Here is a 26,296-nt window from a genome sequence, read left to right on the forward strand (position 1 = left end):
ATGCCATCTGATTTGGTACTATAGGTCTGTGGCCTCTTCGGTAGTGGAATAAAAGAGATTTGAGTAACGGGAGGATATAGTTTCCCTCACAACCACCCACATGCACATTTTAAACTTACGCTTCGTTGACTATTGTTGGTAACGTTGTGAACGAGAAGCTGATTCCAGGAATACACTGTTTGTCGACCACTTTAACACAATCATGTGCTATGTGGATTAACTGAGCACTGTTAAAGGATTCATGACATGAAGGCTGTTTTTTCATTTGAAAACACACATTAGACAGTCAGATAGTTACAATCCGATTTATATTTCGGGGATAATAGTTAAAATTACACTTGAGTGTTTGCCAGTTCATTTGACCCGGCGTTAAACCGAGGCAACATTTTCTTTTTCAATATTCGTTCACATGTCTTTTGTCAAAGCCACTTCGCTGTTTCAAACGATGTAGGAATCGGCTAAATAGCATGAGGGATACACGGCATTTAAGTGCTGCACGAGCCTTTAGATTTGTGTGGTTCTTTAACAAATGTTTGGCTTCATTAAGTAGCATAACAGATGAGCATAACAGATTATTTACTTTTTCAAAGCAAGACGGCGAACCTTTGTCAAAATGTGGGAACCTTAACGGTTTTCTTGAGCTTGACATAAACTGTCGCGTATTAATTCTGAAACTGCACAAAAATAAAATAGAAAAAAGGTCCTTGATAGTCTAAATGGGCTTTGTTAAAATGAAGGTATTTGTGCTTTTTATCTAACGACACCCAGAGCAATATCCAGCTGACAATCCAAACTGAGGTCAGGTAGATACATTCATGACCCGAAGAAGACGATGGAAATTTGATGGAATTTTCATTGTTCAAGCACGGACTGTGATCGTGTTACACGTGCATTACAACTGTAACTGAGTAAAACGTATTTATATATGGAAAAAAGTAATAATATACGGATTTCTATGGCATATAGCAAGAACTTAAGCTTCATCGTGTGTGTTCCATTTTAACTTTATGTTTGTCATAATGCAGGAACCTAACAGTTGCAAACAGGAAAGCTGCAACATATAGTTTAGAACGGACACCTCGGGAGGTGATATCATGAACTAAAACGAGGAGTCATTTACCAACATAATCAAAAACTGTTCACTAAAGTTGGGGGCATATTTAACTTTATCGGTAATTCTTTGCGTTACCCCAAAACAAATGCAAAACAGTACAACTAAAACATACTGGATAATTTACAAACGTAATTTATGACATTGAATATGTTCATCGTGGACTGATTTATGTCGGACAGAACACAAACATGAAACATCCAGTAAGAAAAGGCCATGGAAAGAAATGATCACCATTTTATAACTAGAAATTAATTGCAGTCTGAAATTTGGAATGGCAGAGAAAACCATTCATCTTATACCCTGATATGCGGATGATCTAATTGTCACCAATGTCACGGGGATGTAATTATTGTTGTCTTGTTTGCTTATTTGTTGTTTAATGCTCAACCCGGGGATATTCCAGCTCTATGGCGGAATATTGTAAATAATCGAGTCTCGACCAGTCAATCCAGAGATCAACATCATGATAATCGATCTTAGCAATTGGGATACGATGACATGTGTCAACCCGTTATCGTCTCTTAGGACAAGCATGGGTGCCTGAAGATCACTTCTAACCCGGATCTTCATGGGGTTTTAAGTACTACAGGACTAACTGGCAACGATTATGTGTTGAAAATAGGAAAACTGAAGGTAAACTAATCATTTGAAAGATGTCTGGTCTCTCCTTCTGGAAACAAAGAGACTGCGCAGAGAAAGAATACTGTATCACTAAGACATTAGTGGATCTTCAAACAATATTTACCTGTGTGAAACATACCTGTAGTCCTGACGCGTTCGCTACGTTCCGTTTTCCATACACAGAGAACAACCCATAACTGCAGAAGGAAATGATGGCTTCTACTTTCGATATGGCATTTGACTTGTACATAAATAACTTGACTGTTGGAAGGTTGAAGACATCCTCTTGTTATAAAGTCGTGTGGAAAGTGTCATTCTAAATCTTTAGGGATAAATATACAGAGATGACACGTCTCACCGGCCTCGTACAGTTCATTTGGGCAAATAAGTGGAAGGGAACTAGCTATTTGATGGCCATTGAATGATTTAATATATCGCTCTACCTCAAGCTTGGGCTTTTTATCTTAAAAAAGAAAGTAAGCACATGTCACTTTATCGGTAACTTCATAGGAAATGCATGCAGTTCAACTCTGGTTTGTGACACTTCAGTACTGCTGGGTGTGTTTTCTTCAGTCCTAAATCCATTAACAGTGCAGGAAAGAGTTTTCCAATAATGGAAGGGAGACAGCACTACCGAGATTATTTCGAGGTCCCAGCCAGCGGTGTTAATGTACTCCATAGAGTAAGTAAGCGCATAAAAGAGGCCAAACAACATATACCTGTGGAACAAGTGAACCGCAAGAGCGAGAGACACTGACACATCGTGTACGTAGGGAGTGCTGCTCCGCCTGCACCTCGCCAGCAACAGCTGACATCAGCCTGCTAAACATGTTTCTCAATGTGGCTATGTCAATATAACATTCTGAATAACTTTTTTCTCACTGTATATTTTAAAATTAGAATTTGAATAACCAGGGTAGTTTTTGTTCTCTTTGAATTAGTGCTCCGAGAAGTCAATGGGAGTAACAGTTACAAAACACATGCATTTCTTTATTTTAAAAAACGGTTTGCAACATGTCATACTTTTTCAGACTTCCCATAAGATTCTAGCTGTTCGGGCTTTTAAAACACTGAAATGATTGCCTTTGGTTGGAAAGTTTGTCGAGTGAAAGGAGGTGTCACCGTGCCAATTCATTACAAGAGTTAGCTTTATGGGCGACAACGCTCACTTACTGTTCAGGCCCCGATTTCTCGAAACAAACTTAAGTCTGAGTTTTGACTTAAGTTAGAGTTTTTGCTCAAATTTGAGAGAACGCATTTCCCAGAATCGATATTAAACTCAAATATAGTAGACAATTTGAGTTTGAAGAATAGAGTACTAAATTGTTTGAGCTCTTTTATTTTAAAAATGCAGCCAAGTTAGAAATTCAGCTGCTTCAAATTGTAAAACTCAGTTTGAAATTGGAGAAAAAACTTAAATTTGTTTCGAGAAATCGGGTCCAGATACAGCCTTCAAATTCAGTATATGTGACCCATGTAATCACTTAGTAGGGAACACAGGGAGTGGGCCGGTGTAGGACAGGGAAATAATTGTAACAAGTATTGTTAATGTTGTTTCCAACATTTTCTGAAAGTTGTTTTATGGGACATTTAATTTGTTTGGCACTTCAATGAAAATGTGATACTGTGTTGCTGCCGTGTAGATGCCCTCCTTTGGGTTGTGTTGACAAATTACGTGAATTTCCTGTGAACATACCAACACCTAGTGCGGGTTTTTACGGATAGTCAATACCGGCCGATAAGAGCCAAGCCGAGAGAACATAATATTATACGGAAAAGGGCGAGTTCAACCGATTGTGACAAACCATGCTCGAGGACACAGCCAGCGGAAAGGTAGACTTTCTGTAGAGTACATGTTGTCAAACTAATCACTCATACTGGTATTGTTTTGTTTTGTCTATCGTTATTCATTATCTAACAGACGTTTGCGAGTGTCAATACGTTTTGAAATAGTGATAATAGTGAGAATTTAACAGGGAAGTTGTCTACTTTCGTTATCACTATAAACGATGGCCTCGCGATGGTGATGTAAAATGCAGCAATGGAGATAACTGGGTAAATCGAATTATACAAGGCTATTATCATTGACTGGCTCATTGAGTTGAAAATTTAACAGTGTTCAGGTATACATTCAATCGTTCCTTCTTCTGTGTTTTGTGCGACAACTTACTGTCTGTGGCTAGGGGGCGTGTCGAGCATGTGTAGTGTCAGTGTTTGCCTTTGAAAGGGGTCGAGGTTATCCGTGAGTGAATAGATAACATGTAATGCTCCAAGCCGTGGCGGTGCAGATATGTGGGTTGTGTTTGCCACGCCTGATCATCATGACAGGAAGGTAGGTTTTGGCCGAACTACCCTGTTAATATACTGTTCAATATAGACAGTCAGAGAAAACACTGTGTATACCTGAATGGGGAACGGGGAGGCAAGTCCATGACATCATCACCAGCGTTAGTAACAACAGGCTGGGGCTCGACGTTGTCATAGTAACATGTCAGTCCAGGATCATGTAGCTGCATATATAGCCGAAGATGATGGGTGAAAACCTGGTCTCGATACTGTATGGTAGTAACATATTCCTGGACAACAATCAGCTGAGATTGGCACCATTGTCACGAATACGTTCCCAAAATTATTATGGACTTGCATGGTAAATAATCAGGTCAATAAGATGTCAGTGTTCCCAGTCTGACTGCTCAGATATAGATAGATAGATAGATAGATAGATAGATGATAGACATGTAGATAGATATCTCTTTATATTTACTATGTGTCTGTGTGTGTGCGCGTGTTCGTGTAAAGCTTCACATACAGATGCGCGTATGTTCAGCTCAATCATTGCTGCTTATACTGAATCTAATTAATTTCTTTTAAACTAAGAAGGCACAAACTGCATGTGTATCTTACAGATGGCGACCGCCGGGCTAGAGAGGAAAGTAAAGGATAATTTCCTGACGTGCTCCATCTGCTTCGAGATGTACACAGACCCGTGTACACTGAAGTGTGATCACACATTCTGCAGGAAATGTGTCACCTCATACATCCAAACCAGACCAGATGCTGTACAGTCCAAGACCATCCCCTGTCCCTGCTGTCGACAAGACACCAAGGTCCCCCACCCCAGGAGGCCGTTGGAGGAGTGGGCGTGGCAGATCAAACCCAGCATCATTATACAGGGGCTGATTGACACCTATAGGTCCGAGGTGACTGTGCAAGGTAAGGTGAAAATATGATATGCGTGTGTGCGTGTGCATGTGCGTGTGCCTGCGTGTGTGTGTGTATTTAAAACCAGTGGGAGACTTAACATTGACATATGTGTGTGTAAAAAAATACCCTGCTTCCTTTAGTAGCCTTTTCAAATTGCGATGAAAATAAGTACATATGTACTTGTGTTTACAGGGACCTCAAGCACCTGTTGTACGATCTGTCAGCAACTAGGGGAAACAACTCCAGGGGTCTTGTGGTGTCCTGAGTGTGAACTGGTCCTCTGTGACAAATGTGTGAAGACACACCGGGTGACGCCTACTTTATTGAACCATGACCTATGTGACCTGTCATGTAGGTCAAGGGTCAAACGGATGATCAAGTGTACGGAACACAAGAGTAAGCGTGTTGAGTTCCACTGTCAAGACTGTGGGAAGGCTGCCTGTCAGACATGTTGTATCATCTACCACAGAGTTTGTAAAACTGTCGTCACCATTGAGTCTATGAAGCCAGGGATGAAGGTAGCACTGATGGAGAAGAGACTTGGCATGGAGAAGAGACTGAAAGTGAGGTCGAAGAAAGTAGACATACGAAACGAGAAGCTCCAAAGTAATTCTAGAATCACGAAGTCAGCTGTTCAAAATATAAGGTTGATCTGCCAGACAGCCATTTACAAGATTAAACAGAAAGAAACACAATCCTTGGATGAACTGAATACCATATCACAGACATACGCCGACCAACTCCGAGCTGATGTGAAGCTGAAGAGATCGAGATGCAGATGTACAGACAACATTGTGAGTTCATTGACCAGGCCTTGGTATCGGACTGTGAGATGGACCTGTATGACGCGTATCAGGTCTGGGAGTCTGCAGCTGTAAAGATGGAGGATGTCAGAGGTACAGAGGCAGCAGACACCCGGAGAATAGATCACATCGGGTTTACACCAGACACTGTAAAAAGTCCTGAAGGTCCTAGATAGTCTGCAGTTTGGGGACATCGACGTCACATACCAGGACAGATGTCTGTCAACTCCTGTGCTGGTTGACACGATAGATGGGAGGGTGGTGGATGATGAGAAGCCTAATCTATATGATATGATAGTCCTGGTTGTAGATGGTGTACAAACATGTGTTGTTACGGACAATGATAACATATGTGTGAAATCTTTCTTCACAAGAAATAATCATTCATGCCATAGTAAGCTTCCCCTGGATAACCGTCCAAAAGGGATGACACAGCTGAATGAGAAGCAGGTGATGGTTGCTGTTCCAGACTCCAATCAGATTGTAACAATAGAAGTGACCCCTGACCTGATGCTGCTCTCAACCATTACAACACGTACCTGGTACTACTGTCTGGCTGTTCTGAATCCTTCATCTCTAGCAGCAGGTTCATGGGACAGCATGCATATCCTGGACATGTCTGGACACGTGTTGAGGTCAGTCACTACATACAATGATGACTCACTGTTTTCCTTCCTCGAATACATGTGTGTCAACAACAAGGGCAACATACTTGTGTCTGACTGTGGGAACAAGTCTGTGACATGTCTGACGTCAGAGGGGGATGTTTTATGGAGATACAACCATACCGGACACAAAGCACTCGGCTACCCTTATGGTATCACAACTACCACAGGTATCACAACTACCACAGGAGACATCCTGTTTGTAGACAGGGACACTGACAAGGTGATACCGCTGACAGAGTCGGGAGAGTTTGTCAGTGAACTGCTCACGTTAGAAGATGGCGATCAGACAGGCATGCGCGATATATTTTGTGATAAATACGGTTTCTTATTTCTATGCACAGACACGGTAGTGAAAGAGTACGTGTTTGTCTGACATAAAAATCAAAAGAATGAAAGTCAGTGCAGAGCTGTGGTTTATGACATTCTGTGCATTGTGTTGGTAAGGAATGGCTTGTGTCTTCACCAACACGTATGGGCATCGCTTTGTCAGTGAATTGCAGACATGCAATATTCAAATAGGTCGTTTCTAGCATGAAGTGAAATAGTCCACCAGGTGAAAGATCACCAGCTGTTGTGGAGATTCCTGGGATGACCTGAGCTACACAACGACTATTTGATCTCAACAGTGTGCTGAACCAGCTGAAGTTTGAAGAAATCCCTAAAGGAAATATTCCTCTCCCTTATCCCTATAATAGACTAAAGCTAAGATAGAGTCTGGGTATATTATTTGTTTTTCGAGAAACGAAAAACATTTTGTGTTGGATAGAATTGAGGAATAACGAACCCGGTGTTGATTAGGTGTTTTGTTACTCGGAAGTGTACATGTTTCCGTGTATATGACCGTGTATATGTGTATTTAGAATGATCTCATCATCCGGTCAACAAAGCATGGGCCCAAACAAATTCCAAACGATATTTCTAGTAGTAAGCGATGTTTCCTAAAGCCATATATAATTCCTTTCAAAACGTTTAGACTCTCTAGTGTAATATACTTCCCATCAAAAGTTTAGACTGTTTTAAGTGAGTCTAAACTTTTGAAAGGAAGTATACAAATTGAAGTCTTGAGGTCAAGGGTATACTGTATCTCTGTTTTCACATATTATACACAGGTGGCACTTTGTTGAAATGTCACCCCAAGCCAAATTGTTTTATTGCTTGTTAGGAAGTAAAATGAATGTGCGCAGTTTTTATTTTTGTCCGTTAGATGACCCTGAAGATGAGAAATTCATGTGATAATATGGTTGGACAAGGAAATTTAGTGAGATTTCAGGTGTCAAATTATATTATTTCGAAGAGCAAAGCTAACATTTGAAATACTAGACGTCACGTTTCTATTTTGTGCACCAATTTTCACATTTTCTATACATCAGACCATTATATTGCACATGTATATTTCACCTTTTGTTTCTGTTTTTCTTCGTTTCTGTTTGTAGCGATGAATGAACGATCGCGAGTTGTAATTCAATGGAATGTGGTGTCCTGCCGATTTGAACAGCTGTGCTATAGTGATACAGTTAGATGGGCATGAAGACGAGAGACACACAAAATACTGTGAGAAGACTATACTAGAGAGGAGGTCAAGGACATTTGGTAACATTTGGCTCCACCTTTGATAGATGTAATTGCTGGGACGAGATCACAAATCTGGGATACCATTCTAAGATATTGTCAGTCTAGACTGGACGTATATTTCGGCTGGCGACAGTTATTCTTTGACGGTGATACTTTTGGTAAAAAAAGTTGTAGGTAATTGAATAGGAAACACATAAGGTGTCAGTTTGTTCAAAGTATGTTTCTTTCGGTGTTAGTGAAATGGGACATACTCTGTTTATGAAAGATGTCAAGCATATTTGTAAGGACCCATGGAATTCCATTTTCATAAGATATATGATTACAATAATAGGAAGGATACAGTTTCCCTAACAACCACATGCATGATCATTCCTGAAAATTTTAAACAAAACCCTTTCCACATTCGCGGAAAAATTATTAAAATTACACTTGAGTGTTTGCCAGTTCATTTGACCCGGCGTTAAAATGAGGCAACATTTCTTGTCTTTCTTTCTCAATATTCATTCACATGTCTCTGGTCAATTTCACTTAGCTGATTCAAACAAGTTTCCGGAGCATATCAGATGAGTGGCTGTGCCCTCTATATATTATCTGATTTATCAAGGCAATACGTCGAACTTTTGTCAAAATGTAGAAGCATGTTGATTCTTGAGCATGACATAAACTGTCTAGTAATAATTCTGAAATATGAGCGAAAAAAACGAGAGAAAATATCCATGATAGCCTAATAGGGTCTTGTTCACATGAAGGTATTTGTGCTTTTTGTTTAACTGCACCCAGTGAAATATTAAAGCTGACAATCCAGGCTGAGCTCAAGTAGTGCATGATATTTATTCGTTTTCGATGATAGTTTCTGACTAAGGTTAGGTCGCATTTCAGCCTGATTAGCAATGTGGTCCTTGACGTAGAGCCGGACTAGACAAAACGGTTACATTCATGATCCGAACAGGGCGATGGAGCTGCTTGCATTGTCATTATTCAACCACGAGCTGTGATCGTGATGCACGTGCATTACAACTTTAACTGTGTAAAACGTATGTTTATATGGAAAAGGTATTACTATATGCTGATTTCTGTGAAACGTAGCAGGAGTTTCAGCTTCATCGTGCTTGTTGCATTTCAACTTTATGCTTGACATTGTGTAGGAACATAACAGTTGCAAACAGGAAAGCTGCAACATCTAGTTTAGATTGCACACCTCGGGAGGTGATATCATGAACTCAACTTCTATTTGAAGTACCAAATCATTTGCTAGCATCATAAAAAACTGTTCACTAAAGTTGGGGAATATTTCATCACTTTTTCCCAAAACAAATGCAAAGCAGTATAACTAAAACATACTGGAGAATTTACAACAGTAATGTTTGACACTGAATATGCTCATCGTGGATTGATTTATGTCGGACACAACACATATTATCAACATGAAACATCCTGTAAGAAAAGGCTAATAAAATAAATCATCCTTATTCTGTACATAGAAAAATATTGCACTTTTTGCATGAATCTTGGAATGGCAGAGAAAACCATTCATCTATTAGCCTGATATGCGGGTGATCTTATTTGTCACAATGTCACGGGGATGTATTTATTTCTGTCCTGTTTGTTTGTCTATTGTTTAATGCTCAACTCAGCGATATTCCAGCTATATGGCGGAATATTGTAACTAATCGAGTCTGGACCGGTTAGTCCAGTGATCAACATCATGAACCGAGAGAGCGAGAGACATTGATACATCGTGTACGTGCCGAATGCTGCTCCGCCTGCACCTCGCCAGCAACACCTCACCTCGGCCTGATAAACATATGTTTCTCAATGTGTCTATGTCAGTATAACATTCTGAATACCCTTTTTTGTCACTGTAATTTTTAAAATTAGAATTTGAATAAACATGGTGCAAACGCCGCACTCAACTACGTTCCAGCTATATGGCGGCTATCTGTAAATAATCGAGCCTGGACCAGACAGTGATCAGCATTATGAACATCGATCTTTGCAACAGGGATACGATGACATGAGTCAACCAAGTCAGCCAGCCTGTCCAACCGATCCCGTTAGTCGCCTCCTACGAGCCGACAAGCATGGGCTACTGAGGATCAATTCTAACCCGGACCTTCACGGGTGGGAGAAGTCAATGGGAGTTATCAGTAACAATTACACAACACATGCATTTCAGTTCTTGGAAGGCATTTAGAGATGAAAATGAATACATGTGAACTGTCACTTACTGTTTAGATACGTGTTCAAACTCAGTATACGTATGTGTGAAAGATTAAACCGCTTGGGAGCATATTCGTGCCAATGGTCGATCTCAGCCGATTGTCATCCAGGATAATGTTACTGCTATACAGTATCGGGACCAGGTTAACAGGGACTCTCGACCCAAACCTACGTTCCTGCCAGATACATGCACTTCAGGCGTGGGGAACACAACCGACATACTGCACCGCCACCACTATACATGGTGTCTATTAACCTCAACCCTTTTCAGAGACAAACATTGACAATGCACATGATCGGCAAGCCCCGCAGCCAACAGTAGTAAGGTATCGCACAAAACACGGTAGGAGGAACGATTGAACGGATACATTCATTGAAATTACACCTGAACACTATTAATCAAGTTGGGAAACACAGGGAGTAGGGGTAGGACAGGGAAAGAATTGTAACCGGTATTGTTTATGTTGTTTCAAAGATTTTCTGAAAGTTGCTTTACTGGACATTAAAAACCTAAACCTAATTTTATCCATTTTATTGAAGAGGTAGCTTAAAACCTTGGAATAACCCCCAATTGGAGGTTTTACCAGTTGTAAAACCCGGTTAGAGGTTTCACTTTTTGAATAAAGACCCCTAACCGGGTTTTACCAGTGGGAATACCTGTGACAAGATAAAATAACAAAATTCAAAAGATAAAATTCTATATTTAATTATTAACTGCTTAAAGCTTAGAGTGACATGGAAAGTTTTGTGCCAGTCAGTAGATGGGATTTCGTGTTGTGAACGAGCCTCTCCAACAGCACATTCTGGTTGTGGGTCGCTCCTTGTAACCGTGGTTACGGTTGTTTGCGGGTGGACCTCGGCTGGTCCTGACTTTTCAGATGTCAGACACTGCAGCTTTCTGGTCGTCAGATAACCGTTTGTACACCCTTACTGCCTCACTGCGATGTTCTAGACAATAGAAATATTTGTTACATATGTTATATTTGGGATTACACTTTCTTAGTAAAGTACAAATTCTAGCACTTTGGGGTGGGGTGGGGTGGGGGTGAGTCCCATCCGAGATTCGAGCCCACACCCCTCAGAATCAGGCACCAAATCGCCAGCACACAAAGTCAGCCGCCTAACCCGCTCAGCCAGCGTGACTTCCACAAAAATGGAAGTTCGACAGCTAGTAGTCTGTGTGCTGGCAATTTGGTGCCTGACTCTGAGGGTGTTGGTTCGAGTCTCGGATTGGACTGAACCCAAATAAAGCATTGTGTTATCAGAAATATTTGTTATTTATACACCTTCAACAAAGTGTTTTCAGTAAATTCTGTAGATTCCAAGATCAGATCTCATCCATATTTCCGTTTTAACAAGAGATTTGAATCATATACTCATGCCAATAATGTATTGTCACCCCTCTCCCACCCCACCCAACCCTCACACACCTCACCATGCACCATGAAGCCAAACTCTCCAATTAAAAAAAATTGAAAGGGTGACAACTATTATTGGCATGAGTATATAATATACTTTATTATAAGCCTTGAGGGAGCAGTATTGACGTATATACCCTTCAAAACATATCACGTCGACTACAAGTATTCAAAGATTTACAGTAATGGATCCACAAATCAGCGAAAAGACTGTTTGTCGGGCTAAATCCCTCGGGGTGTTTCCCTCCCTTTAGGTTTTTCTTATACACAGACGTGTTTTCTCCTTCACGTCAACAAAGGCCGATAAGCGCCCAGCCGAGAGAACACTTCCGGAAAAGGTCGAGTTCAACCGATTGCAGCAAACCACACCCAAAAACACACCGGAAAAGTAGACTTAAGTCATTGCTTGTCATTTTCTGTAAATTGTTAAACTGACAACTGATACCAGTTATTGTGTTTTGTCAAATGTTCATTATCTGACAGAAATATACGAGTGTCCATACGTCTTGATACGTTCGATCATGTGCGTTGTTGTTATTGTTTGCCTTTGAAAAGGGTCGAGGTTAAAGGTGAGTAATTATATTTAATACATGTATATGTACATGGTACATGATCCAAGTCATGGCGGCGCAGATATGTGGGTTGTGTTTTCCACACCTGAAGTGCATATATCAGGCAGGAATGTAGGTTTGGGCCGAACTACCCTATTAAAGAACCACTAAACTTTGTTTTTTGTTACTCTTTTAACCATTACATATGAAAGATTTGTGGTTAGTCTTATGCGGAACACCAAATTTATTCTTTAAAAACTTGTGGTTAATTAATACCGAGCGATTAAAAGTGGCCAAAAAGTCGCCTGCTTCCCTCTCGCCCGCCAACGAAACCACAGACAGGTTACGTAACTCTGTCGCCAAAGCACTGCAGTGACGTCATATGAGGAACGATTTTCAGTTAGTTGTATAGAAAATGTGTAGCACGCTCATCATTTTGATGATTTCTCGACATCAACGACGACATGCCGAATCGTTGCTTTGTCGTCAATTGCTCCTAGGGGTCGGGCGATGGTGTCACCATGCACAGATTTCCACAGGACCCCGCAGTTCGTGCTAATTGGGTTATGTTTGTGAGTGCGAAGCGAGCGTTGTGGAAGCCTGAAACGATATCTTACTTGTGTTCAGAACGCTTCACGGAAGTTAAAGAATCAAAACTACTTACTAGTTGTAGTAAAATATGCATATGATTGATGACAATAGAGATTTTCTATGACACAACTTGTAACATAACGATTTCTTCCTCGGAAGTGAGGTTGTGGTCGAAGTAACAATAATATTGTAAGTAGTATTATATTGACACCCACCTCGCTGCCACGAGAGAAATTGTTATGTTATACGCTTTGTCATGCAAAATCCTATTGGCCATCAATAAAATACATATTTTACTACCAGTAGAAAGTAGTTTTGATTTTGTAACTCGGTGAAAACAAACCTAAATACCATTTATCCTCAGACTGGCGGATGTTCCCGACAGGGCGCCGCCATTTTTAAAAATAAAAAAATCTGTTAGAATTAATGAGATTATAGTTTGTTTTCATCAAGTTAGAAAATCAAGACTACTTTCTACTCGTAGTTAAATATGTATTGGAATCATAACCAAACGGATTTTGCATGACACAACTTATAACATAACGATTTCTTCCACGGAAGCGAGGTGGGGGTCGAACTCACCAGTATGTAGATACTAGTCAATGTGCGTCTTTATATTTGGTCTTATAATCCTAGTTAGTTTATTATCATACTTGTATGCATTTTGAAACTAAATAAAAAGCAGACGATCTGCTGATACTTATAGTGAATTTATAACAGAACTGTAATATCTAGACATTTTATAGTTTGCCAATGTGAATCATAATTCGCACACACACCCTAGTGCATGTTGTCTGTCTCATTACACTTCACGGCGAAAACAATGATTCTGTTGAATGCTACGACAAATGAATAAAAAACAAAATGCAAATATTAAAATTAAAAGAGATTAAAGTTATAGGAACAATATCAGGCCATTACCTTGTTCGAGGAATGCATCCATCAATATCCACAAAACTGTTCCAAATGATGTGTCTTTTAACTGTTTAATATACGAAAAAGAGATAAATCTTTTCAGGTATTGGTGTATAGTCTCATTGGTCACCCAAGATAGCACACCTGGCAACTAATTGCATAATGTCCGCCTTTCTTTAAAAACAGTAATTTAGTTAGCCAATAATGGGCAATCAATCAATGTATTGCCGGTTAATCCTTTGAAAGAAGGACGTTGTTTTTACGCAGACACCGACACGACAGAGTGTATTCAGTATAGATTAGTAAATCTACATACATAAACACTACCTTTTGACAATTCCCCTGTGTAAGATAAAAGTAGTTTATCAATCAGCGTGTTATCGGTTAATCCTTTGATCGATGTTTATAATGTTGAATATTTACTCCAGACACAAGAAATGCCAAATGGGAACCTTTGTCGGGTAATCTAAGTGTGTTACCACTAATTATGCCTGTTATAAATTCATTAACTGACCATCAAGTGAATGATGACAAATAACATGTGTAGGTTTATACCACCTAACACGGGTTACAACAAGAGAGTATTAATTGCTGTATTGCATGTGAAAACTTATGGGCCGACACTGTTTTGAGAATACAGATTTTTACATGACATGATTAAATATCGAGGTAAAAAAACACATAAATGGGATCAATTTGGATCAGTCATTATACAAATAGGGCCTAACGACACCAAGCGATTTTGACAGAATCGTCTATGAAAACAAGTTGTAACTCGGAAACTAGGCAAAGCAGGAGACAAAATTAAATGACAGTAGATTGTGAGAACATATAGCTTTCATTTTCCACAACAATTGTCGCGATTTCAGGTTTATACAAGCCTGTAAACAAGATAATTTAACCCCAAAAATGTAGATGAATTCTGCATCGGCCCTCAAAGCTATTCCTCATATGACGTCACAGAGGCGCGCCGCTCTCATTGGTTGAAATTTCGTTCGCGGGTGAGAATTGGGCACTGTTGTCAAAAAGGTCGATTTCAGTCAATTAAAGGTCGAAATGAGTAGTTTTAATGACGGAGTTTCATTTATAACGATGCCAGTTAGTGATTTATGTAATTGTACCCCCTAGGGTTTATGTGACCTTTAATATCCCGTTCAATATAGGCAGTCAGGGAAAACACTGTGAATATCATAATGTGGAAATGGAAGGCCAGCCCATGACATCATCACCAGCGTTAGTAACAACAAGGTGGGGCTCGACGTTGTCATAGTAACCTGTCAGTCCAGTATCATGTAGCTGCTTATGTGGCAGAAGTACGTGGGTGAAAACCTGTCTCCGATACTGTGTGGCAGGATTATCCTGGACGACAAGCAGTTGAGATTGGCACCATTTGCGCGAATGTGCTCCGAAGATTACTACGGACTTGCATGGTAAATAATATGGTAACTATGGTAAGGTAAATAAGATCTCAGTGATCCCAGTCTGACTGCTCGGGTACAGAGGCTCACATGCAGTTTGCATATCACACACACACACATACACACACACTCTCTCTCTCTCTCTCTCTCTCTCTCTCTCTCTCTCTCTCTCTCTCTCTCTCTCTCTCTCTCTCTCTCTCTCTCTCTCTCTCTCTCTCTCTCTCTCTCTCTCTCTCTCTCTCTCTCTCTATATATATATATATATATTGTAACACCCTTGGGGTGCACGTTGGAAAACAAATAACACAAGGAGACGATGAAGTAGAGAGCAAAGTTTGCCGTGATATATGCAAACTTTGTTTTAATTTTGTTTCAATGGCAAGAATGTAGATGGGATTTTGTTAGCAATGCACTAAAATAAATGATGCCAATAAATATCACACACTACTCGGCCTGTATATATATATATATATATATATCTAATGACAAGGCTCAGTCTCCAAGGAAATAGTTATTTTGTTATTTCAACTCAAATAGCTTGCAGAAATGTTACTGTGTATGTAATAAAGTTATTAAATTGATTGTAATTTGACTTAAAATATATACCTAGAAGCAGTTATGGTGATAAATCTAAGTCAGGTGAGGTGCCAGGTAAAAATATGAGCAGAAGCCTTTAATCAGACTGAAAGTCTTATTTTATCTAAATCGAGTGACCCGAGTCCGAATGCGAATCCGAATCGAGTGTGTCAGGCCTTTACCAGTGATCGTATTTATAGGCATCATCAGGAGGTCATGTGACCTTTCTCAACCAATCAGAACACAGGTTTGATGGCTTGCATACAAGAAACGCTGCATAGGCAGTTTCATTTCTAACACAAGTAAGTGACTACTAATTGTCCTTATGTTGCCCTTCTTGTCCGAATACAATTAGGACACAGTAGAAATAATCAGGACATCGAGACATTTTGTTATAATAAAACGGACAATATCTTTCCGTCAACGTAGCGTCAGTGGCCGCCATCTTGGTTTGTGGTCGGCTCTATGACAAGTGAAATTTACAAAAGCATCAGTTTCCTTTATCATATGGTATTGTCCTTATGTTAAATAAAGTGTCCGAAAAGATCAACCATGATGGACAAGTGAGATTTGTGTAAACATGTTATATAACAAGAATAAGGACAACGATTATATTTAGGCCAAGCGGCGGGACGACATTTTGACAGACGTCAAATGTATACTAAGACCATTGACAACTTTGGCCCAGTGTACCATCAATATGCCCTGTATCCAGGAATTGATGTTGTCCTATGTGTCCTTTAACAATTCGGACACGAACAAGTTTGCTAAATTATTTGGTAAATGCAAACAGAGAAAACGGACAGCAGACTGTCAATTAGGGCCTAGAATGATTGTTGGCAACAAATGTCAAAACACGAAACGACTGTCATATTGCAGGTACAAATGTAGGAAATACAGGTGGTTATACATTGTCCTCTATATCGTAAAGCAAGGCATTTCTACCATATAATGCAGGAAAATACCAGATAATGAATATGTGGCTTTGATATAAAAACGGACATCCAATTTATAATTAGTCACTCAGCCTAACGTAAATGTTGTTGACAGGTCATCGTAACCCGAGAAATGTCAAACAGATCAAATTCGTTATTCAGTTCAATCAAGTGTAATTTTCATTAGTATGTATCATGGAATACACTTTACAACACTTCTGAGCAAGAAAGTTATCAGAAAATCGTCATTAACAAGTGTAATAAGTCATTGTTTATCTGGGTCAAAAGTCACACTTACTTTCTATAAATAGCCACGAAGCAGGAGTGTACACAAGAATTAGTCCCTGACAAACATCGGTGTTAACACTCAAAATACACAATGATTCAAGAAAGTGAATAAATACATCATTTGGAGACATGAAATACATAAGTCTGTACAATAATAGTACAGAATGACATCAGTAGTAGAATCCTTCATGGATGTAAATAGCGTAGTGACACACTGTGGTAATTAGGTCATGTCTGACAAGTGCTGCTACCGCGAACGTTCAGTGCTTGATAAAACAACTATCAACAGTGAATTTGCCCCCTTAAAGATACTTCAGATCTGTGAACTTCAGAATCAGGTAACTGTCTATGATGTTGTTAGGTTAAAATTTACTTTAATGTTAAAAATATGGATGGACATTTGCAGATAGATCGTGATATAACGAAAAAAGGTGACACTTATGATTGACAAAGTTTACATGATGTTTTTAATACTTATACTATATCAATTTAGATTCTATTACAATATATATATAAATGTGTGTGTGTGTGTATGTATGTATGTATGTATATACAGTTAGATAGATAGATAGATAGACAGGTAGATAGACATCCGTTTATATTTAAAGTGTGTCTGTGTCCGTGAGTGTGTTAGTATACAGCTTCACATGCAGATGCGTGTATGTTCAGATCTTCCATTGCTGCTTATGGCATCTGTAGTGAGTAAAGCGTAATTTATTTGTGTTAAACAAAACAGGCACAAACTGCATGTGTATCTTACAGATGGCTACAGCCGGGCTAGAGAAGAAAGTAAAGGATGATTTCCTGACGTGCTCCATCTGCTTGGAGATGTACACAGACCCGTGTACACTGAGGTGTGATCACACATTCTGCAGGAAATGTGTCACCTCTTACATCCAGACCAGACCAGATGCTGTACAGTCCAAGACCATCCCCTGTCCCTGCTGTCGACAAAATACCAAGGTCCCCAACCCCAGGAGGCCGATAGAGGAGTGGGCGGGGCAGATCAAAGCCAGCATTTTGATACAGGGGCTGATTGACACCTATAGGTCTGCGGAAGATGTGCAAGGTAAAGTGAAAATAGGATATGCGTGTGTGTATGTATGTATTTAAAACCAGTGGTAGACATATCATTGACATCTGTGTGTGTTAAATATACCCTGCTTTCTTGAGTAGCCTTTTCAAGTTGTGATTAAAATAAGTAGGTTTGTACTTGTGTTTACAGAGACCTCGAGCACCTGTTGTACGATCTGTCAGCAACTAGGGGAGACAACTCCAGGGGCCTTGCGGTGTCCTGAGTGTGTAGTGGCCCTCTGTATCAAATGTGTGAAGATACACCGGGTGACACCCAATTCACTAAACCATGACCTGTGTGATCTGTCGTCTAGGTCAAAGGTCAAACGGAGGATCAAGTGTACGAAACACAGGATTAACCGTGTTGAGTTCCACTGTCAAAACTGTGGGAAGGCTGCCTGTCAGACATGTTGTATCATCTACCACAGAGCTTGTAAGGCTGTCGTCACCATTGAGTCTATGAAGCCAGGGATGAAGGCAGCACTGATGGGGAAGAGACTTGGCATGGAGAAAAGACTGAAAGTGAGGTCGAAGAAAGTAGACATACGAAACGAGAAGCTCCAAAGTAGTTCTAGAATCACAGAGTCAGCTGTTCAAAATATCAGGTTGATCTGCCAGGCAGCCATTAACAAGATTAAACAGAAAGAAACACAATCCTTGGATGAACTGAATAACATATCACAGACATACGCCGACCAAATCCGAGCTGATGTGAATCTGGAAGAGATCGAGATGCAGATGTACAGACAACATTGTGAGTTCATTGACCAGGCCTTGGTATCGGACTGTGAGATGGACCTGTATGAAGCGTATCAGGCCTGGGAGTCTGGAGCTGTAGAGATGGAGGATGTCAGATGTACAGAGGCAGCAGACATCCGGAGAATAGATGACGTCATCTTTACACCAGACACTGACAACGTAATGAAGGTCCTGGATAACCTGCAGTTGGGGGAAGATTGACGTCACATACGCGGATCAGGGTACATGTCAGCCATCATCAGTGTTGGTTGACACGATAGATGGGAGGGTGTCGGATGATGAGAAGGAACCTTACCTACAAGACATAACAGTTCTGATTATAGATGGTGTACAGACATGTGTTGTTACGGACACTAATAACATGTGCGTGAAATCATACTTCACAAGAAATAGTCAGTCATGCCATAGTAAACTACCCCTGGATAACTCTCTACGTGGGATAACACTGTTGAATGAGAAGTAGGTGATGGTTGCTGTCCCTTTATCCCGTCAGATTGTAACGGTAGAAGTGACCCCCGACCTGGTGCTGCTCTCAACCATCACAACATATACCGGGACACTACAGTCTGGCTGTTCTGAATCATTCATCTCTAGCAGCAGGTACGGGGAAATGTGTTGATATCCTGGACATGGCTGGACACGTGTTGAGGTCAATCACTACACGCAATTATGACTCACCGTTTACCTACGCCAGGTACATGTGTGTCAACAACAAGGGCAACATACTCGTGTGAGACTGTGGGAGGAAGTCTGTGGCATGTCTGACGTCAGAGGGGGATGTTTTATGGAGATACTACCGTTACGTATACAAGGCAATCGGCTACCCTTGTGGTATCACAACTACCAGCACAGGAGACGTCCTGTTTGTAGACAGCCGCAGTGGCAAGGTGATACAGCTGACAGAGTCGGGAGGGTTTGTCAGGGAGCTGCTCACGTTAGAATATGGCGATAAGACAGGCATGCGCGATATATTTTGTGATAAATACGGTTTCTTATTTCTATGCACAGGCACGGAAGTGAAAGAGTACATGTTTTTCTGACACAAAACTCAAAAGAATGAAAGTCAGTGCAGAGCTCTGGTTTATGACATTCTGTGCATGGTGTTCGTCTGGAATGGCTTGTGTCTTCACCAAAACGTATGGGCATAGCTTTGTCAGTGAATTGCAGACATGCAATATTCAAATAGGTCGTTTCCAGCATGAAGTGAAATAGTCCACCAGGTGAAAGATCACCCGGTGAAACACACCAGCTGTTGTGGAGATTCCTGGGATGACCTGAGCTACACAACGACTACTTGATCTCAACAGTGTGCTGAACCAGCTGAAGTGTGAATAATCCCTCAAGGAAATATTACTCTCCGTTATCCCTATGATAGACTAAAGCTAAGATAGAGTCTGGTTATATTATTTGTTTTTCGAAAAACGAAGAACGTTTTGTGTTGGATAGAATTGAGGAATAACGAACCCGGTGCTGGTTAGGTTTTTTGTTACTCGGAAGTGTACATGTTTCCGTGTATATGACCACACCACTGTATGCGTATTTAGAATGATCTCATCATCCGTTCAACAAAGCATGGGCCCAATCAAATTCCAAACGATATTTCTAGTATTGACCGTTGTTTCCTAAAGCCATATATAATTCCTTTCAAAATGTTTAGACTCACTAGTGTAATATACTTCCCATCAAAAGTCTAGACTGTTTTAAGTGAGTGTAAACTTTTGAAAGGAAGTATACAAATTGAAGTCTTGAGGTCAAGGATATACTGTATCCCTGTTTTCACATATTATACACAGGAGACACTATGTTGAAATGCCACCCCAAGCCAAATTGTTCTCTTTTCAGATTTAATTACTTGTTAGGAAGTAAAATGAATGTGCGCAGTTTTTATTTCTGTCCGTTAGATGACCCTGAAGTTGAGAAATTCATGTGATAATATGGTTGGACAAGGAAATTTAGTGAGATTTCAGGTATTAAATTATATTATTTCGTAGAGCAATGCTAACATTTGAAATATTGCACATGTATATTTCAGTCTTTTGTTTCTGTTTTGCTTCGTTTCTCTTTGTAGCGATGAATGAACGATCGCGAGTTGTAAGTCAATAGAATGTGGTGTAATGCCGCTTTGAACAGCTGTACTATAGTGATTCACGAGAGACACACAAAATACTGTGAATAGACTATACTAGAGAGGAGGACAAGGAAATTTGGTAACATTTCGCCCAACCTTTTACAGATGTAATTGCTGGGACGAGATCGCAAATCTGGTATACCAGTCTGAGATACTGTCAGTCTAGATTGGACGTATATATCAGCTAGCGACAGTTATTCTTTGACGGTGATACTTTTGGTGAAAAAGTTGTAGGTAATTAAATTGAAATCACATAAAGTGTCAGTTTGTTCAAAGTATGTTTCTGTTGCTCTTAGTGAAATTGGCCATACTCTGTTTATGAAAAACGTCAAGCATATTTGTAAGGACCCATGGTATTCCATTTTCATAAGATATGTGATTACAATAATAGGAAGGATACAGTTTCCCTAACAACCACATGCATGATCATTCCTGAAAATTTTAAACAAAACCCTTTCCACATTCGCGGAAAAATTATTAAAATTACACTTGAGTGTTTGCCAGTTCATTTGACCCGGCGTTAAAATGAGGCAACATTTTCTTGTCTTTCTTTCTCAATATTCATTCATATGTCTCTGGTAAATTTCACTTAGCTGATTCAAACAAGTTTCCGGAGCATATCAGGCTCCGATTTCTCGAAACAAACTTAAGTCTGAGTTTTGCCTTAAGTTCGAGTTTTTACTCAAATTTGAGAAAATGCATTTCCCAGAATGAACTAAAATCGATAATAAACTCAAACATAGTGGACAATTTGAGTTTGGTGGATAGATGACTTAAGATGTTTGGGCTCTTTTATTTACAAAATGCAGTTGAGTTTAAAATTCAGCTGTTTCAAATTGTCAAACTCAGTTTGAAATTTGAGTAAAAACTTAAGTTTGTTTCGAGAAATCGGGGCCAGATGAGTGTCTGTGCCCCCTATATATTATCTGATTTATCAAGGCAATACGTCGAACTTTTGTCAAAATGTAGAAGCATTTTGTTTCTTGAGCATGACATAAACTGTCTAGTAATAATTCTGAAAAATGATCGAAAAAACGAGAGAAAATATCCATGATAGCCTAATAGGGTCTTATTCACACGAAGGTATTTGTGTTTTTTGTTTAACTGCACACAGAGCAATATTAAAGCTGACAATCTAAGCTGAGTTCAAGTAGTGCATGATATTTATTCGTGTTCGATGATAGTTTCTGACTAAGGTTAGGTCGCATTTCAGCCTGAGTAGCAATGTGGTCCTTAGAGCCGGACTAGACAAAACAGTTACATTCATGATCCAAATAGGGCGATGAATGTGCTTGAATTTTGAAAAAAAATGGTTTCCTTTCATCCCATTTCTCAATCATTGGCTGTTCAACCACCTTTAGAAGCTGGTATGTGTCAACTTATCTTACTTGTATATTACAGCCGCCATATAGCTGGAATATTGCTGAGTGCGGCAAAAATATTAACTCCCTACGTATACATTTTGTTACTGTGGTGGCAGAGTAGCCTATCTAGTGGTTAAGGCTTTGGCTCGTCACTCCGGGTTCTATCAAATGGGTACTGTCTGTTGGACTCGTTTCTGATATCCCAGACAGACAGACAGACATATTTATTTGTATATGTGGCCCTGAGGCCAATAGTACATGTGTACAATAATAGCAGTGCATTTATGCGCAACCTGTAAATAGGCGAGCTATAGGAACATCAATAAATCCATAAACACCCATTCACAATTTACATTTTTTCTCTCAACATAAGTATGTGGTACAACACAAGGACTAGCTTAAACAACAAGTCAATGTTTTCTGTGCGAAGTGTCATACAGAATTTATGTCTCGACGGTTGGTTATAGAAAAAATAATATCCCACTCCATGATATTGCTGGAGTGTTCCTAAGAGTGGCGCTTAACCATACTCACTCACTCACTCACTCACTCACTTCTGTTACAATAATGTGTTTGTATGGTTTAAACATATTTATTCATTTACTCATGATGGGATTGGCAAACAAGCAATAAAACATGCTTATATTAATGACGCTCCCTAACAATGATACAATAGTAATAACAATAATGATTGTGGTGTACAGATGAGCTGGGTGCAAAACATAATGCGAATCTTCAAGCAACAATATTGACGATATAATTAAGAAATACACTTCGCTCTACCACCATGTATAGTGTAATAAAACACACTTTTTCCGTGAACTATTATAACGTTAAAGCACGAGGACGCTTGCGTCCTTGTGCTTTAACGTTATAATAGTTCAGGGCATAAGTGTGTTTTATTACACTATACGTGGTGGTAGGGCGAAGTGTATTTCTTTTCTAAGATGCCAAATTTAATACTTTCTAAAGATAATTACGATTAATTTAAGGCAGAAAACAAACGACGGTGTCGGTGACCTAAATTAAGAATCCTCGCACAGGGCTAACTGGCGCGCTGTTCTATTGATGTGTCTGCCCCCTACGTTAAGACGAACATTACCAGAAAAAAACAAATGATAACAGTTTGATGACGGTTTACGTTCGGATTAAATATCTTCTTGGAATTATTTTAATTACATCTGTCATTAACGTAAACCATATGGGGCAATATGAACGTTGCATTTCAACTATCAGCAGAAGTTTAGATCAGTACATCCAGAGGAAGTTGAGTAGTCAAGCGACATTCCACAATTGCATTGTGGGAATGTAAACATTACGAACGTTACCGTGTTGCTGAAAACGTGTGAGTCGAAATGACACATTTTAACCGTAGTAAAACATAAACGTAATATTTCCACCAGTGATGTTAGCTGCGTGAAGCAACAGCAAACCAAGAAACTGGATACAACGGTGTAGTTTACTGAAGGAGGCCATACGAGGCGATGACAACTGACATGCATCGTGACGTCGCTTACATTGTGACGTAATGTAAAATGATTCGATTACGAGGGGGCACACTAGAATGGCGCACTGACGGGATAACGTCATTCAATTGTTACGTCATCAAAAAACTATACCTTTATTGTCTCATAATGTTTGTTTTCTTCGATTGCTCTAACAGCTAGGCATCTTAGAATGTGTTACAATTTGCAAACTTTCGTTGAAGGCAAATAAACTAGAAGCTGTTGTGAATATGTCTGTATATATTAGATGGGAATGAATAAAATTTTTTTAAAAAAAACAAAAAAAACAAAAAAAACAACTTAAAACAACTTCCAGTGGGGTTAATGTATATGTAAGATCATCAGACATTAGATCACCATGTCACAATGGCTAATGTTCAAGTTAATGTGCAGTTTATTGCGAACAGACGAGGTGGTCGAAATTTAGTTCAATTTGGCACAATAAATGACATTCAATTCTTTTGAACAGGAAAAACACTTCTGTTTGGCTTAACAGAATGAGCAATAGGTACTATGTACGGTCTTTGAAATATTTTGGCTTTCATAATTTGTTAAATAATCTTTCTCTTTAGAATATCAGCAGTTTGCACAAATTTGAAATTGACAATATCATTGTACTGAAACCTAAGGGCAGAATCAGTCTGTTTCCTTTCACAAAGTTCTTCTTAAGGATGTTCCCTGGTTCACTGACTTTTTTACCTTTTGTTTTAACATATTATTAGAGAAATATCATGTCATTTGATAAAAAAATGGCATACATTGCAGCATTACTACCGACAAGAGTTTTTGAAAGTTCAAAGCATATGATGTGTTTTGAGCTGTCAAGGAAAACCACAAGATGAGGAGCCTCTTCCACTTGGCTGTGCAGATGTTTTTTTTAGGAATTGTTTCCACACTCTTCTTGAATATTGTCAGTCTACAAGTTGATCTCACAACAGCATTAAGTAAATGAAACATCTATTCATAACCAGACTGCTATTTGCAAATATGAAATATCTTAACTATATCTTTATCATAAAGGTATCTGAACTTCCTGTGAACATACCAACATCGCGTGCGTGTTTCACAGTTAGTCAACAAAGGCCGATAAGCACCCAGCCGAGAGAACATTTACGGAAAAGGGCGAGTTCAACCGATTGTGACAAACCACACCCGAACACACAGCCAGCGGAAAGGTAGACTTAAGTCTTTGCTTGTGATTTTCTGTAAAGTACATATGGTCAAACTGATACCAGTTATTGTGCATTGTCAAATGATATTCATGATCTGACAGAAATATACAAGTGTTACTACGTCTTGAAATCAGTGATACTTGAGGATTTAACGCGGAAGTGGTCTACTTTCGTTATCATATTTAACGATAACCTCACGATGGTGTTGCAACTCGTAGCACTGCAGCTTACTTGATAGTTACAATTATACAAACGTTTTCACATTGACAGATTCAAAGAGTTGAATAATAGTCAGTGTTCAGGTGTAATTTCGGTGAAGGTATCCATTCAATCGTTCCTCCCACTGTGCTTTGTGCTATAACTTACTACTGGTGGCTAGGGGCCGTATCGATCATGTGCGTTGTCAGTGTTTACTGTAGAAAAAGGGTCGAGGTTATCCGAGATTGAATAGACAGCATGTATAGGATCCGAGTCTTGGCAGTGCAGATATGTGGGTTCTGTTTTCCACACCTGAAGTGCATATATCTGGCAGGAATATAGGTTTGGGCCGAACTACCCTGTTAATATACTGTTCACTATAGACAGAGAAAACACTGTGTATACCTCAATTGGGAACGGGAAGGACAGTCCATGACATCCACACCAGCGTTAGCAATAACAGGGTGGGGCTCGACGTTGTCATAGTAACATGTCAGTCCAGGATCATGTAGCTGCATATATGGCCGAAGATGATGGGTGAAAACCTGACCCTGATACTGTATGGTAGTAACATATTCCTGGACGACAATCAGCTGAGATAAGCACCATTGGCACGAATACGTTCCCAAAATTATTACGGACTTGCATGGTAAAGAATAAGGTCAATAAGATGTCAGTGTTCCCAGTCTGACTGCTCAGTTATAGATAGATAGATGATAGACATGTAGATAGATATCTCTTTATATTTACTCTGTGGCTGTGTGTGTGCGCGTGTTCGTGTACAGCTTCACATACAGATGCGCATATGTTCAGATCAATCATTGCTGCTTGTACTGAATCTAAAACAATTCTATTAAACTAAAAAGGCACAAACTGCATGTGTATCTTACAGATGGCGACCGCCGGGCTAGAGAAGAAAGTAAAGGATAATTTCCTGACGTGCTCCATCTGCTTCGAGATGTACACAGACCCGTGTACACTGAAGTGTGATCACACATTCTGCAGGAAATGTGTCACCTCATACATCCAAACCAGACCTGATGCTGTACAGTCCAAGACCATCCCCTGTCCCTGCTGTCGACAAGACACCAAAGTCCCCTACCCAAGCAGTCCGGTGGAGGAGTGGGCGGGGCAGATCAAACCCAGCATCATTATACAGGGGCTGATTGACGCCTATAGGTCCGAGGTGGCTGTGCCAGGTA

General features: G+C 39.8%; 2 protein-coding genes across 2 annotated transcripts in view; both read left to right on the forward strand.

The window, feature by feature from the left end:
• Window positions 1–3,516: 3,516 nt before the first annotated feature.
• LOC124279581 overlaps window positions 3,517–26,296 on the forward strand; it is a 51,255-nt gene continuing 28,475 nt past the window's right edge. Inside the window, exons 1-3 of the mRNA XM_046715422.1 lie at window positions 3,517–3,568; window positions 24,745–24,899; window positions 25,987–26,293. Of these exons, the coding sequence (XP_046571378.1) occupies window positions 25,987–26,293 (307 nt within the window). The 5' untranslated portion in view covers window positions 3,517–3,568; window positions 24,745–24,899. The remainder of the gene's footprint in view (window positions 3,569–24,744; window positions 24,900–25,986; window positions 26,294–26,296) is intronic.
• Window positions 17,125–18,928, forward strand: LOC124279580 (E3 ubiquitin-protein ligase TRIM56-like). The gene is made up of 3 exons (XM_046715421.1): window positions 17,125–17,232; window positions 17,657–17,963; window positions 18,120–18,928. Exons 1-3 carry the CDS (start codon window positions 17,125–17,127, stop codon window positions 18,926–18,928), a joined length of 1,224 nt encoding a protein of 407 aa, XP_046571377.1.

This window comes from Haliotis rubra, unplaced genomic scaffold (assembly GCF_003918875.1).
Source record: "Haliotis rubra isolate DU_JTF1 unplaced genomic scaffold, ASM391887v1 Scf252, whole genome shotgun sequence".
Taxonomy (NCBI): Eukaryota; Metazoa; Mollusca; class Gastropoda; order Lepetellida; family Haliotidae; genus Haliotis; species Haliotis rubra.